This window comes from Aplysia californica, unplaced genomic scaffold (assembly GCF_000002075.1).
Source record: "Aplysia californica isolate F4 #8 unplaced genomic scaffold, AplCal3.0 scaffold00116, whole genome shotgun sequence".
NCBI lineage: Eukaryota > Metazoa > Mollusca > Gastropoda > Aplysiida > Aplysiidae > Aplysia > Aplysia californica.
Genome location: NW_004797386.1, coordinates 734,082 through 749,009, shown reverse-complemented (window position 1 = coordinate 749,009; position 14,928 = coordinate 734,082). Strand labels below are relative to the sequence as shown.

Sequence of the window (14,928 nt, the reverse complement as noted above, 5' to 3'; positions counted from 1 at the left end):
ATGTTTTTTGTATTATTGTACAGCGCATTGAGCACTTCTTTGTGGAAATGCGCTATACAAATGCAATTTATTATTTATTATTATTATTATTATTATTATTATTTATTCTAAAAAAGCAGGGTCAGTTTGGTGACACATTAAGTATCAATAGTAACACGGAATGGCTCAAACCCTCACCTCATGAAAGACTCGACTGACGTGTATTCTGATAAGACTTTAAACAACGATGAGCCAATCATCAACGCCACCTGTGGGGAGATATGAGAAACACAGACAGACTTTTTAGTTTTAGTAAGAGCTTTTCGACACTTGCAAAACAACAAGGTCACATAAAAACTGAAGAATAGAGGTGTTACAAGAGAGTAACAAACACAAAACAGAAGGAGGGGAGATAAGGACGACAGATGTTTTATAGGAAAGAAGGAGCAAACCACACCAGAGCACCTGCCAACCACCCACACAAACAGACTGTACTGTGGTCACTATGTTTTAGTTTGGTAAGAGTTTTACGGTACTTGCAACACAACTAGCACCCACCATGAACCCGGCAAAGATGTGGCCGTGCGGAATGTCCGTGTGGTCCTCCACCATCCCCCCCTGCGTGGACGGCTTGTAGATGATGCTGAGCGAGGGCGTCCACTCCAGGACGAAGCAGTACATGGCGCCCTCAAACAGCGACTGGATCAGGCCCAGGCACAGGACTTTTGGGTCTGGGGAGGACAAGGGATGGCAGAATGATGGAGTCTTCTTTTAGTTTTAGTAAGAGTTTTACGGCACTAGCAACACAATAATGTCATATAAGTGCTGAAGATAAGAGGTGTTACAAGAGAAATGTAGGAAAAAAAACATGGAGTGACATCAAGCGACTAGCTTAGGATAGGGAAAGGTGGAAAGTGTTTGTTCGTGGCCTACATCCTGATCCAGGGTGAGAAAGGCAAAGATGATGATGAAAAATTGGAGGATGGGGGATGTCGTTGGTCGATAGATTTGGGATTTGTAATTAATTAGGTTTTTTTTAGTAAGTATTTTACGGCACTTGCAACACAATAAGGTAATATAATTGCCAAAGATTAGAGGCGTTACAATAGAGTAATAAACACACAAAAAAAGAAAGAGGGGACATAAAGACGATAGATGTTTGATAAGAAAGAAGAAACAAACCACACCAGAGCACCCGCCAACCACCCACTGAGTCTTCTCATCCCACATTGTCCAGGCTGACAAAACTTGGGTGCAGTAAAAATGGGAAGACACGGGGAAAGTCGTTATTCGATAGATTTGGGATTTGTAGGAAACAGTATATTACTTTTGAACCATTGCCAAGGTTTAAGTCTATTACACATCTAGCTAAGTCATTCATTCCTGGTCAAAGGAGCGTCATACAAAAAGAAGCGCTGACCATAAAAGTTGCAGTTTACTAAAGGCTTGAGTAAAATTGATTTATCACTAGTTAACATTTGACTTCTTGCTGGTACATACTTCTTTTTTTTTTTTAATGCTTGAGACATAGTCAATCAAGTAGCCTTTGAGTGTTTATTATTATTATAGTAGAGGGTTTTACGGCGCTCGCAACTGCATAAGGTCATATGAGCGCCAAGGGGTGGGTGTCAACAGAGAAGTCTTTACAGGGAATCAGAATTACTCTGCTCACCTCTAGCTTCAACAGCACAAAGTCTACTTCAACTATCAAGGCACCCCAGAAATAGCAGGTCACAAGAGTGACAAACATACAAAACAAGTAGAGGAAAATGACAATAGTAAGGATTAGGAAAGAAAAAGCAGCAGTTCCCTGTTGTAGATCAGGCACAGTTATGAGCGTGACATGAATCAGCCCATTTACAATTCTACTGTGCTTGAACGAGAAATGTCCCCCCTTTGGGAATGGCCTAAAGACACTACAGTCAGTGGCACTGCCCCGGAAAGATTTTGAGTGTTTGCCCTTTGGCTAAATGCTATGCTTCAAAAGAAGGAGGGAGGTCTTTGACATGAAGTATTCTCTGTTGCCACGTAGGATACTGTCTGTCGTAGGGAGGGGAGAACACATTGCACCACTATCGGAAAGTGCTCAACTCTTGGGATACGCCACAGCGAATCACCTGACCAGACCATCAATGATTTATTTATACAGGCACCAGCCATCCATGTCCAGGTGCTGTTTTAGCCTCTTAAGCGTCGCTCTGTTGTTTATTGACATAACATAAATCTACTTTACTTTACTTTACTTTTCCCATCCAGCGGCTATTTGGGTTCTAGCCCTTCGGTCTGGGCATAAATCTACAAAACCTCAGTATATCCATCTCATCTATAATCGAACTGTATGCTTTTCGGTTTACTTTTTTCTTTGGGAATGGGGAAAGGAGGTTGCATGAAAAAAATCACTTCTACTCAATTAGGTTTTTTCTTGGAGCAGATAGGTCTAACAGTAAAGGAGTCCTAAGGCAGTTTGAGATGCTGCAGGATTACATGACTTCTTTCTGTATAAACATGGGTGGCCTTCTGTACATTATCAAGATTTAACCCTTCCAGCCCCAGCCAGTGTTGTGCACTCCCTAACCCCAGCCCCAGCCAGTTTTGTGCACTCCCTAACCCCAGTCCCAGCCAATACAGCAGTATTTCAGAAAAAGAAGTGTCATGCATTCTAAAATGTGATGTAGTATCTTTGTAATGAGGTTTAGATGATAACATATAACAATGTACAAAGGCGAATGAACAAATATTATGAAAATTAAAGTTTAATTAGGTTAGTTAATTTTTTTTAAAACGCACAAAATTCAGTACCTCCCGAAACTGAGAATATACGGTCCTGGGGCGGTGGGAGGTACAAGCGCTGCTGAAAATAATTATATGCGCATGAGGCGGGAAGGGTTAAGATCAAAGACCCACCTTCTCTGATGGTCTTCAGAGCTGTAGAGAAAGATTGGCTCAGGTCACTGCTGCGGTCGCCGTAGTTCTCCGACCAGGTGGCGATGATGACCACCACCATGATCAGCAACACCGCTAGCGACAGATCAAACGGGGCCCTGTGCCAACGAAAAAAATACAAAAATCATGTAAAGCAAAAATCAGTCTTTCATTTAATCACGAGCGGCATATCTAACATAAGGCCAATGTCATTTCTTTTTTTTAGTAGAGGGTTATACCGCGCTCGCAACTGCAAAAGGTCATATGAGCGGCACAGTCAAGGTCTACAGTGAAAACTAATAGCTAGACAGGTAACTTTCCATCTACTTACTTGTGATAGCCATACCCCACAGAGATTTTCTTCATATGTGATACATTTAATTTTTTGAAAAATGCTTTGGTTGCCATAGAAACGGGTAAAAACAGCCGCCATATTGGATTTTTTTCATACATTTCCATGGAACATTTCTCATTCGTTATCCTTGCAACAGTCATGAAAGTTGGCACACATACTTTCATCAACATCAGGCACATTTTGTCTGATTTTCAGTTCCCTAAATGAATAGCTGTAATTTTAACTAATTTTTTTAATTTGTGTAAGTATATTATGCTATTGTAAGCCCTCCCCTAACATAAAAAATCATTTTAAAAACGTTGCTGTATATTTTACATATGGATGGGACAAAATTTGAATTTGATGGTAGCAAACACATGGTATAAATTTGAAGTAAGTCACACAAACTTTTATTGCGAGAGTGCACTTGCCTTCTAATGTCATGATGTTTTCAGCCTGGAAAAACAATTTAAAATGAGCCAGCAGCAAAGCTTGGACCATCCTCAAGTGATTACAACTCCCTCTCTCTTCTAGTCCATGCTATGGGCCTCAAACACCTTCTCTTAGACAGTGTATCCCCCTCATAGCATTGACTGTAAGCAATCTGCATTGCTGCCCTTTGTGTCACCGAGCAAGCTGAACTGGTACACTCTGTCTGTCCATACTGCTCCCCCACAATATTGCTACCTTTTGGGCCACGGTTGAACTCCGCAATGGCCACCAGCATAGAAAACTTTAATTTCTTGGAAGAGGCAAACTTAGCCTTCGAGCAATTGCTCCATCTTGTTCTTGTTCTTGTTCTTGTTTCAGGAAGCAACATCCCTGCACTCAGGACATGTCCATTGATGCTCCGTTGCTCTCTCCAAAATGTTGCCGAGGGTCCCTCTACTGATCGTGCCCGTGCACATCTGGTTGAACGTTCTTCTGTTCTTTCCTGCAAGGATTGCTCCATATGAGCTATGAAGACTTTCATTTGCATTTTGAGTGGCATGACCGTGGCAGCGAAGTAGCAGGTCAGTATCAGACAGTCTGTCATATACTGGCTTTAAATGACCATGCAGAAGACTGTAATCTAGTCTGGTCTTCACCACTTTGCGATGGGGGCCTGGAGTTTCCCCTTTTACTATGGCTGCCCTATAAAAGCACCAGGATGCATCGCAAGGTAGACAGTGGTCGTGCATGTATGTGCTGCTCATCCGAGGAGTAGCCATGAAAAATAATGCCTGTCATCATGTGTTTCAGTGTATCTACCACTTACTGCTTGGTCATAATACTTCCACAGTTCTATGTCCATGGCTTCTTTAGTGAGCCGCACATACCCTTGCCCCCCCTTGCATATTTACTACCATTTACGACCTTTACGACCAGGGCACCGAATTTACGACTTAACGGCTTTGCTGGGCACCCTGAAATTATGTCCAATCAGCCGACCAAAAGCCTCATATAAATAATTATTACGTCCAATCAGCTGACCAAAAGCCTCACCTATGTCCAATCAACCGACCAAAAGCCTCACATACGTCCAATCAGCTGACCAAAAGCCTCACATACGTCCAATCAGCCGACCAAAAGCCTCACATACGTCCAATCAGCTGACCAAAAGCCTCATATAAATTATGTCCAATCAGCTGACCTAAAGCCTCACATACATCCAATCAGCCGACCAAAAGCAACTTTGCACCACACTTCCAACCATCATATCAAACACGGCGTCACTTTTCGCCCGATTCTGTTACTTTTAGTTCGCATGACTCAGCAGCCCGCCGGAGCTCCCCGCCTCGGGGTCACGGGGTTAATGATCCCTGAAGCGACTTTGCCGCTGTCGGATAGGAAGTTCGCATTTTTGACTATGTTTAAAACGATATAACTTCTTCCCCATCCCACATAGCAAACCATTACGCGGATGTACTAAAAGCTCAATGTCTTGAGATTTATTCTGCGTTAGAATGGTTAGTTTCTGTGCCTTAGTTTTTGCTCTAGACAAGTGTTTGTAGAGTACCCAATTTGTCCTATTTTAGTTACAAACTTATGAATAAATGATTGTTAATTTTAAAAAGGCACGACAGATCTCTCCAAAATCTGTGTTAAACTGACTACGAATATCATATCTTTTACCATGAGAAATCTTAAATCTGCGCTAGTAGTAATAGTCAAGTTATAAGAGAAGAAAGATGCACATCTGCATTTTTAAACTAAAGACGATCAGCGTTAGCTCTTATTTTACTATTAAACAAGAGAACGTTACTCTGCGTTTGTTCGTGAATCATGCTGTGTCTGTGGCAGCCTGCATACAACTAAAAAGATATAATATAAGCGATTAAAAAAAACACAAAACCGTATGAATATATGGGTTGAGATAAACTTCTTGTATGGAATAAAAATAATGACAGTTGAAACATTCATTCTTAGTTTTTGTGTAGGAAATATGCGCGGACACAATTATGAATGTAAAGAAATCAGTCACATTGTCAGTTATTGCAAATGGTCATAGAAACGAAAAAAAAGCTGGAAAAGTCTGGTGCTGATTCAGTGTCCCTGGAAAGCTAGAAATTATTCTTATAACCCAATTACGAGAAGTCATCCCTATTATTCAGTCAACTTACAAATCCTGGACTTAGCGTTTTAAGGAAAGTAAGGAATTTCTGGAGTGTAACGGATACTGTTCGTGTATTAGATCTACGTTGAAGATGTATTCGAGCACTAAAATCGATTTGTACTTTTATAGAGAAACTTCATGGTAACTTTTATAAACTTTCGAGAAAATATGAGAATATTCACGATTATATTAGACACATAAAGTTGTATTTGGAGGAATTACTTCATAGCGAATTATGTGCCCGATGGATAAAATTGTAAAATTACAGCCTTCTATTATAAGCGCAGATACCATCTTTCCTGAGTATCTGCACCAATGTTATGTTGTTCATGTTCCAAAAGTTTGACCGATTTTGACGATGCCTTTTTTTTATATTGATTTTTTTTCATTCACGCTAGTCAAAAAAAAATTACAATTTAGCATTGCCGACTCCAGCGCGTCTAACAAAATAACCAGACAAGTTACAACGTCCGTTCTTTTGTGAGTCTCAAGAGCAGAAATGCGTGCTTTTGGTGCACTAAATGAGAATTACCATAAGTACAAGGATGCACCTTAAATTGTACGTTGAAAAGTACCAAAAATTACATCAGCCCAGACAGAGCGGCGACAGGGAGCTGACCCCCGTGACCCCGACATGATAAGGCGCCCGGCGGGGAACCCCCCGCGGCAACTAAAATTCCACTGCCGGTGCGCGTGCAAAAAATGAATTTAAAAAAATATTTCTTGCATATTTCATAATATGCATGCTGTTTCTTCTCCTCTTAGATTTCAGACAAAAGAAAATAGCATTTTTTTTAAAATCTGTATGATGAATAACAAAGGTGTACTTCTTTTTTAACTCACTCAACCCTCGGCCTACACTTCCGGGTTGTCAGCTCTCCCTAGAGATTTTTTCCACTTTTTGAAAAAAAATTTTAAAACCCCTAAATTTTAACATATCATAACCAAATGTGGTACACATTTTATTCAAACCTTTATGTGTGTGTATTGAAAATATGAAGGCAAAATATGTCATAGTTTTAATGCAGTAATACTCCATGGAAAAAGGTTTACACACAAAGTCAAAAAGTAAGCAAAAAGCGAAGAAAGCAAGTGCGTTCAAATTTCACATCCCCTGACATGGTGCACGAATATAGCTTTCTTTATTCTCAATTTGGGCTTGCACTTCTGGTCATAGTCTGTTTCATACGAAAAAAGGTTACTCTTCCAATTAGGCTATATATTATTATATAGTCTGCTTCACGTTAAAAGAGAGTAACAAATATAAAAAAGAAGAAGGAGAAATAAGGACGATAGATGTTTGATAGGCAAGAAGAAGCAAACCACACCAGAGCACCCGCCAATCACCCACGAAACTGCCTCTTTATGAATTATCGAAAGAGCAGAATTGACATCCGTACAGCCAGAGCCAACTCTTAAGAACATCAAGGTTGTAACTATTTACTGGAAACACCATCATCTGGCTAAAAAAAATGAATGATAAAATCTCAAGTTTTCCAGATCCATGGAAAAGCACTAAAAAGGACTCAAAATTTACGGAACCTACGGTCTTGTAGATGTTGCATCATAATTATTATTATACAAAGAGCAATACGTGGACAATTTCCGGATTTATCCCAAAAAATCAGCACCTCTTTATTTATGCAAACAACACCAACACAAACAACACAGGTAAAAATATGGGTCACGACGCAGTGGAATCAGGTGCTCGCCAAGTTTTGAGCATGTGTGGTTATTGGTGTCATCTTAAAGGTGGTTCATTTGCCTGGTTTTCAGAGAAAAAAGTATCAATTTATCTTGAATAGAAGTCGAGATATTTACGATTGAAGGAGGTGGGGTCGCCAGGTTTCAAAAGTAAAATTAGCGAGAAATCGGCCGCCAACATTCGGAGCCTTCCACAGCTTAAGAGTCCTTGGAAACTGCAAAAGTACATTTTTTGTACATTTAATCAACGTTTTTCCATAAAATCCACACATGTAAGTGTTTTTGAATGGACATACAAGGTGTTGAGCCAAAAAACAAAATTTTCAAAAAGAATTTCCAAACTGACTGCAAAATGCTGATTTCTCGGATTTCATTAATTTAGACGAGCGCCTGATTTCACCACGATGCCCCGTAGTGTTCCTGCCTGCTGTCAGCATTGCTAACCATTTATGACCCACAGCACCAGAAAAAAAATAAAGAGAGACCACGATGCCCTACATACATACCTTTTTCTTTTAATAAATTTTTTTTAAAGTTCATACTCACACAAAGCCAAAAAGATCAGCAAACTTCTGGGCCAAGAGGCCGGCCAGTATGGCCACCACGGAGTTTCCCAGCACACCCAGGGAGAAGATGTTGCCCAGCAGATGGCTCTCAAAGCCGCGCTGGGGACACCAAGAAATAAACATTTTTTAAAAATTGTCGGTGATTTAACACTTTTCCATCAATCGGCGCATTAGACTAAAAGCAATGATAGTAAATAACAAGAAGGGCCACTCAGCCAAAAAAGTGTCCGCAGGAAGTATGCTCTTTGCTTCAGATGGCGCTGCAGTCTGTTTTGAAGCTCTCTTTCGTTTTTCCAAAAGAAGAATAGGAATAGCACCTCCTTGCGTGCGCAGATCGACTGCTGTTCATCAGCAATTCGGGTTCGTTCAGTACGGAGTTTTAGGTTTTTTAAAAATTTTAATGACCTCTTGCCTTTCATTCTAAAGTCAAATTAAACGAAGAAAATAATCACCCTTTCCTCCGGAAGAGGTTTTTTGTCAGCGTAACCATTTTTAAAAAAGCGTTTTTCCGAAATTCATTCAAATACTTGCTAGTTTCACTTTGATTTTTTAAAACTGAAGTAGGATAACTCTGTTCGCTAAAGGTGCGCTTTTGCGAAGAGGGCGCCACCGAATTTTGCGGACACTTTTTTAATTGGCTCAAAGAGAGAAGTGACCCATCTTGTCTTGTACTATCTTTGCTAAAAGTTCGTGTATTCGTCAATCTGCGCATTATTGCGTCAACACCACGATGTAAAAAGGCAAAACAACTTATCAGTTTAAAAAATCAAATTGACAGACGGGAAAAACCTATTCAGACCCAATTGATGGAAAAGTGTTAATGCTCTCTCTACCAAAATTTACATCATTTAGGAGGTGGACTTCTGACTCTGGGCATCAGAAAAATTCATACAGGGAATCAGGCTTACTCTGCTCACCTCTCTAGCTTCAACAGCGCAAAGTCTGCTTCGACTATCAAGGCACCCGGGAAATAGCAGGTCACAAGAATGTGACAAGCAAATAAAAGAAGTAGAGGAAAATGACAGTAGTAAGGATTACGAAAGACAAAGCAGCAGTTCCCTGTTGCAGTTCAGGAACAGTTATAAGCATGACATTGATGAATCACCCAATTTACAATTCTACTGAGAATAAGAACATATTATATATCCCCCCTTTGGGAATGGCCTAAAGACACTTCAGTCAGTAGCACCGCCCCAGGAGTGATACAATATGTGTCATGACGCAGTGGAATCAGGCTCTCGTCAATTTTTGAGCATGCAGAGTTATTGATATCGCCTTAAAGCTTGTTCATTTACATTGTTGTCGATATAAGAATTATGCATTTATTTTGGCTACACGTTGAGGTACTTGCGATTGAATGAGATAGGGTCGCCTGGTTTCAGAGGTGAAATTAGTGAGAAAATTGCCACCAAAGTGGTTATTTTCAAAGCCTCGGAGATCATGAAAACTAATCATTTAAATTTTGGTACCTTTAAACAACGTTTTTCATTATAATTAACACTGAAATGGTTTCTTAATTAGACATAGAAGGCTTTAAGCCAAGAAACAAAATTTCGAGAAAAATCGCCAAACCAGCAGAAAAGTGTAAGGTTTCTTTACTCTCATTATTTTGACGAGTGCCTGATTTCACCAAGCTGACTCACATGTAAGCAAAAACGTTGATGTTTTAGTTTTAGTAGAGGTTTTACGGCGCTCGCAACTGCATAAGGTCATATGAGCGCGTTACAAGAGAGTAACAAACATAAAAAAGAAGAGGAGACAAAGACGATAGATGGTTTGTGGCTCACCTTGTGGTGTTCATAGACCAGCCAGGACTCGAAGGCGCTGTACAAGATGGAGGTGGCCGTCCCACCCAGGATGCGGCCCACCATGAGGATCCAGAAGTTGCCAAAGTGCTGCAGGGAGAAACAGAAACTTTTAGTTTTAGTAAGAGCTTTACGGCACTTGCAACACAATCAGGTCATATAACTGCCGAAGATTAGAGGTGTTACAAGAGAGTAACAAACACAAAAAAGAAGAAGGAAAGATCGAAACACACCAGAGCACCCGCCTACCACCCACTTAGTTCAGTTTTAGTAAGAGACGTTACAACGACGCATGTGTCACAAACGGTCATAGAGGTGTCAAAGATTAGAGGAGTAACTAGATACAGAGAGTAACATACAGAGAAAAAATGGAGGATGGTTTGTTTTGGTAGAGTTTTTACAGCGCTCGCAACTGCATAAGGTCAAATGAGCGCCAAGGGGTGGATGTTAACAAAGAAGTCCTTACAGGGAATCGGGCTTACTCTGCTCACCTCTCTAGCTTCAACAGCACAAAGTCTGCTTCAACTATCAAGGCACCCCAGAAATAGCGGGTCACAAGAGTGTGATAAACATACAAAAGAAGTAGAGGAAAAATGACGATAGTAAGGATTAGGAAAGTAAAAGCAGCAGTTCCCTGTTGCAGTTCAGGCACAGTTATGAGCATGACATTGATGAATCAGCCCATTTACAATTACAATTCTACTGTGCATAAGAACTCGAGATGTTAATGCCCCCCTCTTTAAGAATGGCCTAAAGACACTTCAGTCAGTAGCCATGCCTCAGGGGGTGTCAAAGATTAGGGGAGTAACTAGGGATAATAATAATAATAATAATAAATTACATTTATATAGCGCTCAACCCCGAATAAAGTACACAGGCTCTGAGTGCTTTACAAAACAGTACAACATACAACAGTAACATGAAACGTTGTGTTCTGACTAAAGAAAATTATTTCAAATATTCATCTTATTAATTTAAAAACAGAAACGACTTCAGCTGACATTTGAATGAATCGAAAGATTTGATTTCTCTCAACGTACTTGGTAAAGCATTCCAGATCTTGGGGCCTTGGTATTCAAATGCCCTTTCACCCATTGTTTTAAGTTTCATAGATGGTAAAATAAATGTCTTTTTGTCAGCTGATGACCTCAAACTGCGAGTTGGAATGTACAGTCTTAACAGATTTGATAAATATGATGGTGCATTATCATTCAAACATTTGTGACATATGGTGGCCAACTTGTACACAATCCATTTCTCAACAGGGTAACATACAAAGAAAAGATGGAGGAGAGTCAAGGACGATAGATGTTTGGTAGGAAAGAAAGAGCAAACTACACCATCGCACCCGCCAACCACACTCACGGAAGCACGTCAGCAGACCTTTAAAGGAAAAAGAATAGCTTACAGCCTACAGAAAAAGAAGGGTCTCTTCTTATCCTTCATCTTTTTAGTTGGAAGTGTCTACGTACTCCCCGATTGGGGTTACGTAGTCATCGTGTCTAGGTGGACCCCAAAAATGTTGGATTGTGATTGGCTCGCTGAGCAAGCGGTAGTTTACATTGGTTACAATGCAAGGCTGGTAGACCTAGCCTACTTACTGATCATCTCGATTAGTATGTCTATCTTGTGTTACTATAATTAATTTATTTTAGCCGAGAGAGAGAGAGAGAGATAGAGAAAGAGAGAGAGTATTTAATGAATAAACGTATCTAGGTCTAGATCTAGATTTTGTTCTGCACCCAGCCAAGAGTGTGCAGTTCGGTCTAGATTTAGATTCTAGATCTAGATACGTTTATTCATTAAATACTCTCTCTCTGGGCTAAAAATATATAAATTATAGTAACACTAGATCGACACACCGCCCTAGATGATCAGTAGCCTTGCATTGTAACCAATGTAAACTACCGCTCCCTCAGCGAGCCAATCACAGTCCAACATTTTTGGGGTCCACTTGGACACCATGACTACGTAGACCCCAATCGGGGAGTACGTAGACACTTCCTTTTTAGTTTTAACAGGGAGTGACTTCTCAGATCTTACTGAAATAAGACGCTCTGTCTCTTGCCGTTCAGCCTGCCAGAGTTATTTTGGCTAAGCCTGGTTTTTATTTCCTGTTCTCATCACTTGCAAGGCCTCCCCCATCCTCTCCTCAGCAAAAAAACTTTGTAAGTGGCAAATACATTCCATGCAATTATGGTCGCTTTCAGGCACAAGGGGGCTATCACGAAAAAAGCTGTCTTGAGGAAATCGAGGGTGAAGTTTTTGCCCCTTGTTCAGTTTCTTTACAAGACAAGTACAGTTTTCTCTATAACTAACCAAACAAATATTATACACACCATTGAAACCTTCTCCTATAGGTAGAGCAATGCAAACTTTCGGTGTAGGTAAAGATTTCTGGAAACCCCCGAAATCTAGGTTAGCCCGCTTGTCCTTAAAAGCAACTAATTTATCATTGAAATGAGAACAGTATCTGTGGTGCAGTAGTTAGGGGCTTTGCTATCACAGTGATTAGACCTCAGCTCAGTTCTTGCGTGGGAAAAATTCTTATTGTGCATCTTGGTGATTCTGCTGGGATGTTGCTTCCTTCTCAGACAGGTTTTTTTAGTATTAGTAAGAGTTTTACTGCACTAGAAGAAAGTAACAAACACAAAAAAGAAGGAGGGGAGATAAAGACGATAGAAGTTTGATAGGAAAGAAGAAGCAAACCACACCAGAGCACCCCCCAACCACCCACCAGCCTGGGTTTGCTCTGACAGACAGGCAGGGTCGGAAGCCCGCTTCCTAAGTTATCTAAATTGTTTCGATGGGGGCGTAAAACATTCACAGTAATTTTTAAAAAGGGGAAAAAAAAAGCCATGCAGACAAGTATGACCTGACCATCAATAATTCATTTATAGAGGCACCAGCCATCCATGTCCAGGTGCTGTTTTAGCCAGACAAGAGTGACAAGACAACCTTTTAGTATCTTTAGCAAGAGTTTTACGGCACTTGCAACACAATAAGGTCATATGAGCGCCAGAAGATTACAGGTGTTACAAGAGAGTAACAAACACACACAAAAAAGGAGGGGAGATAAAGACGAAAGATGTGTGACAGGAAAAAAGAAGCAAACCACCAGAGCACCCACTAACCACCCACCAACACAGCCTTAATGAACATACCTTGGTGACACACGCCGACCCATACAGGATGCCATACAGAATGCAGTTAGTGCGACGACCACTGGAGGGGGGGGGGGGGGAGGTAAAAAAAATTAATTAATATCTAGCAGTTATCGCTCCATCTGTATGAATAATCACAATACTTGTAAAAATGGAGATGATAATATTAATAATAATAATAATAATAACAATAATAATAATAATATTCAATCATTCAAAAACTTATGAATAATGATAATAAAACAATTTTAAAAGACAATTATGATATTCATATATAAAGATAATAAAAATTACAACAACAACAACAAGAGTAACAATGGAGATAATAATAATAACAATAATAATAATAATAGCAACAATAATAACATGATTGAAAAAAAAAAATCACTTACTGACCATTGGTCCAAGCTGAGGCGCAGAAAGGTTTATACATGAACATTCTTTGTACGTAAAACACATTCATAGTCAAACTCCTACATGGTAACAAAAGGACAAAGAAGGAGCAAAACACACCAGAGCACCCGCCAAGCACCCACCGGAAAAGAGTAGTTTTAATAAGAGTTTTACGGTACTTGCAACATAATTACACGTACGTCGACCAAGTTTTTTTGTTTTTTAAATCAACATGAGGCATCGAGGTAAAAACCGGCGCTCGTCAAAATAATAAAATCAAAGAAATTGCTACTTTTTTGGCCCATAGGGAATTTTTTTCTAATTTTCTTTGTATATATTTACATTTTAGTGTTCTGCCAATTTCGCAAAGTGCCAACTAGACTGTATCTCCCCCCCCCCCCCCCCAGGACAGTGCTACAGACTGAAGTTTGAAGTTGTCTTTAGGTCATTCTCAAAGGGAGGGGGGGGGGGGATATTAACATGTCCTTATGTACAGTAGAAGTATAGATGGGCAGATTTGTCAAGGTCATGCTCATACCGTGCTGGAACAACATAGGGGGAACGGCTGCTTTTTCTTTCCTCATCCTTACTATCGTCATTTTTCCTCTACTTCTTTTGTATGTTTGTCACTCTCTTGAGAACTGTTATTTCCGGAGTGCCTTGAAAGTCGAAGCAGACTTTGTGCTGTTGAAGCTAGAGAGGTGAGCAGAGTAAGCCTGATTCCCCGTTTGGACTTTTCAGTTGACATCCACCCCTTGGCGCTCATATGACCTTATGCAGTTGCGAGCGCCATAAAACCTTACTAAAACTAACAAAAGACTGTATCACCTTATCGCGACCTCCGTTCTTTCTTGTTGTATCTCCAGTTTTTTAAATAGTGAAAATGTGACTTCGTAAGCTCACTCTTTGTTATGAACTGTTTTTACAGATAATAAAAATGAAAAGAGGGGGCTCTCGTGGCCTAGAGGTTAAGGTGTTCGCCTCTCATTCACAGGTCCCGGGTTCGAATCCGGGTAGCGACGGAAACTTTTTCTTCTCTAAAATTGTCTCCTTTCACCTCCTTTCCTGCTCTCTTGCAATGTTCTGTCGTCTGCTTTCGTCTCCACTTTCTGCCCCCACCCCCTCACCTCCTTTGCCCCCTCCTCTGGGCTCTTGACGCTTTCTGCAGCTTTTGTACTGCTACTCCTTGACCCCTTCTTACTATTGTCTTTCAGCCACACCCCTGATCTCCTGGTAGGAAAGATCTACACCTAGCTTTCTCGGACAAGGTTGAAAAATCTCGGAGGTCCAGTGTGCAAGTAGCGCACGTTTAAGATCCCTTGGAGGTCTAAAATCGATAAGAGTAGGCTTCAGCCACCACCCGGGCAAAATTCAAAATTTAAAAATATTTAATGTGTCCCACGAGCTCATATGACCTTACACAGCTGCGAGCGCCGTAAAACACTTACCCCCCCCCCCCCCCCCA

At 40.5% G+C, this 14,928-nt stretch overlaps 1 protein-coding gene across 1 annotated transcript in view; it reads right to left on the bottom strand.

The window, feature by feature from the left end:
• LOC101848510 (molybdate-anion transporter) overlaps positions 1-14,928 on the bottom strand; it is a gene marked incomplete in the record, with an annotated part of 61,184 nt that overhangs the window by 16,540 nt on the left and 29,716 nt on the right. The window contains 6 exon segments of the mRNA XM_013081115.2: positions 178-248; positions 538-710; positions 2,884-3,020; positions 8,082-8,200; positions 9,889-9,996; positions 13,071-13,131. Of these exon segments, the coding sequence (XP_012936569.1) occupies positions 178-248; positions 538-710; positions 2,884-3,020; positions 8,082-8,200; positions 9,889-9,996; positions 13,071-13,131 (669 nt within the window).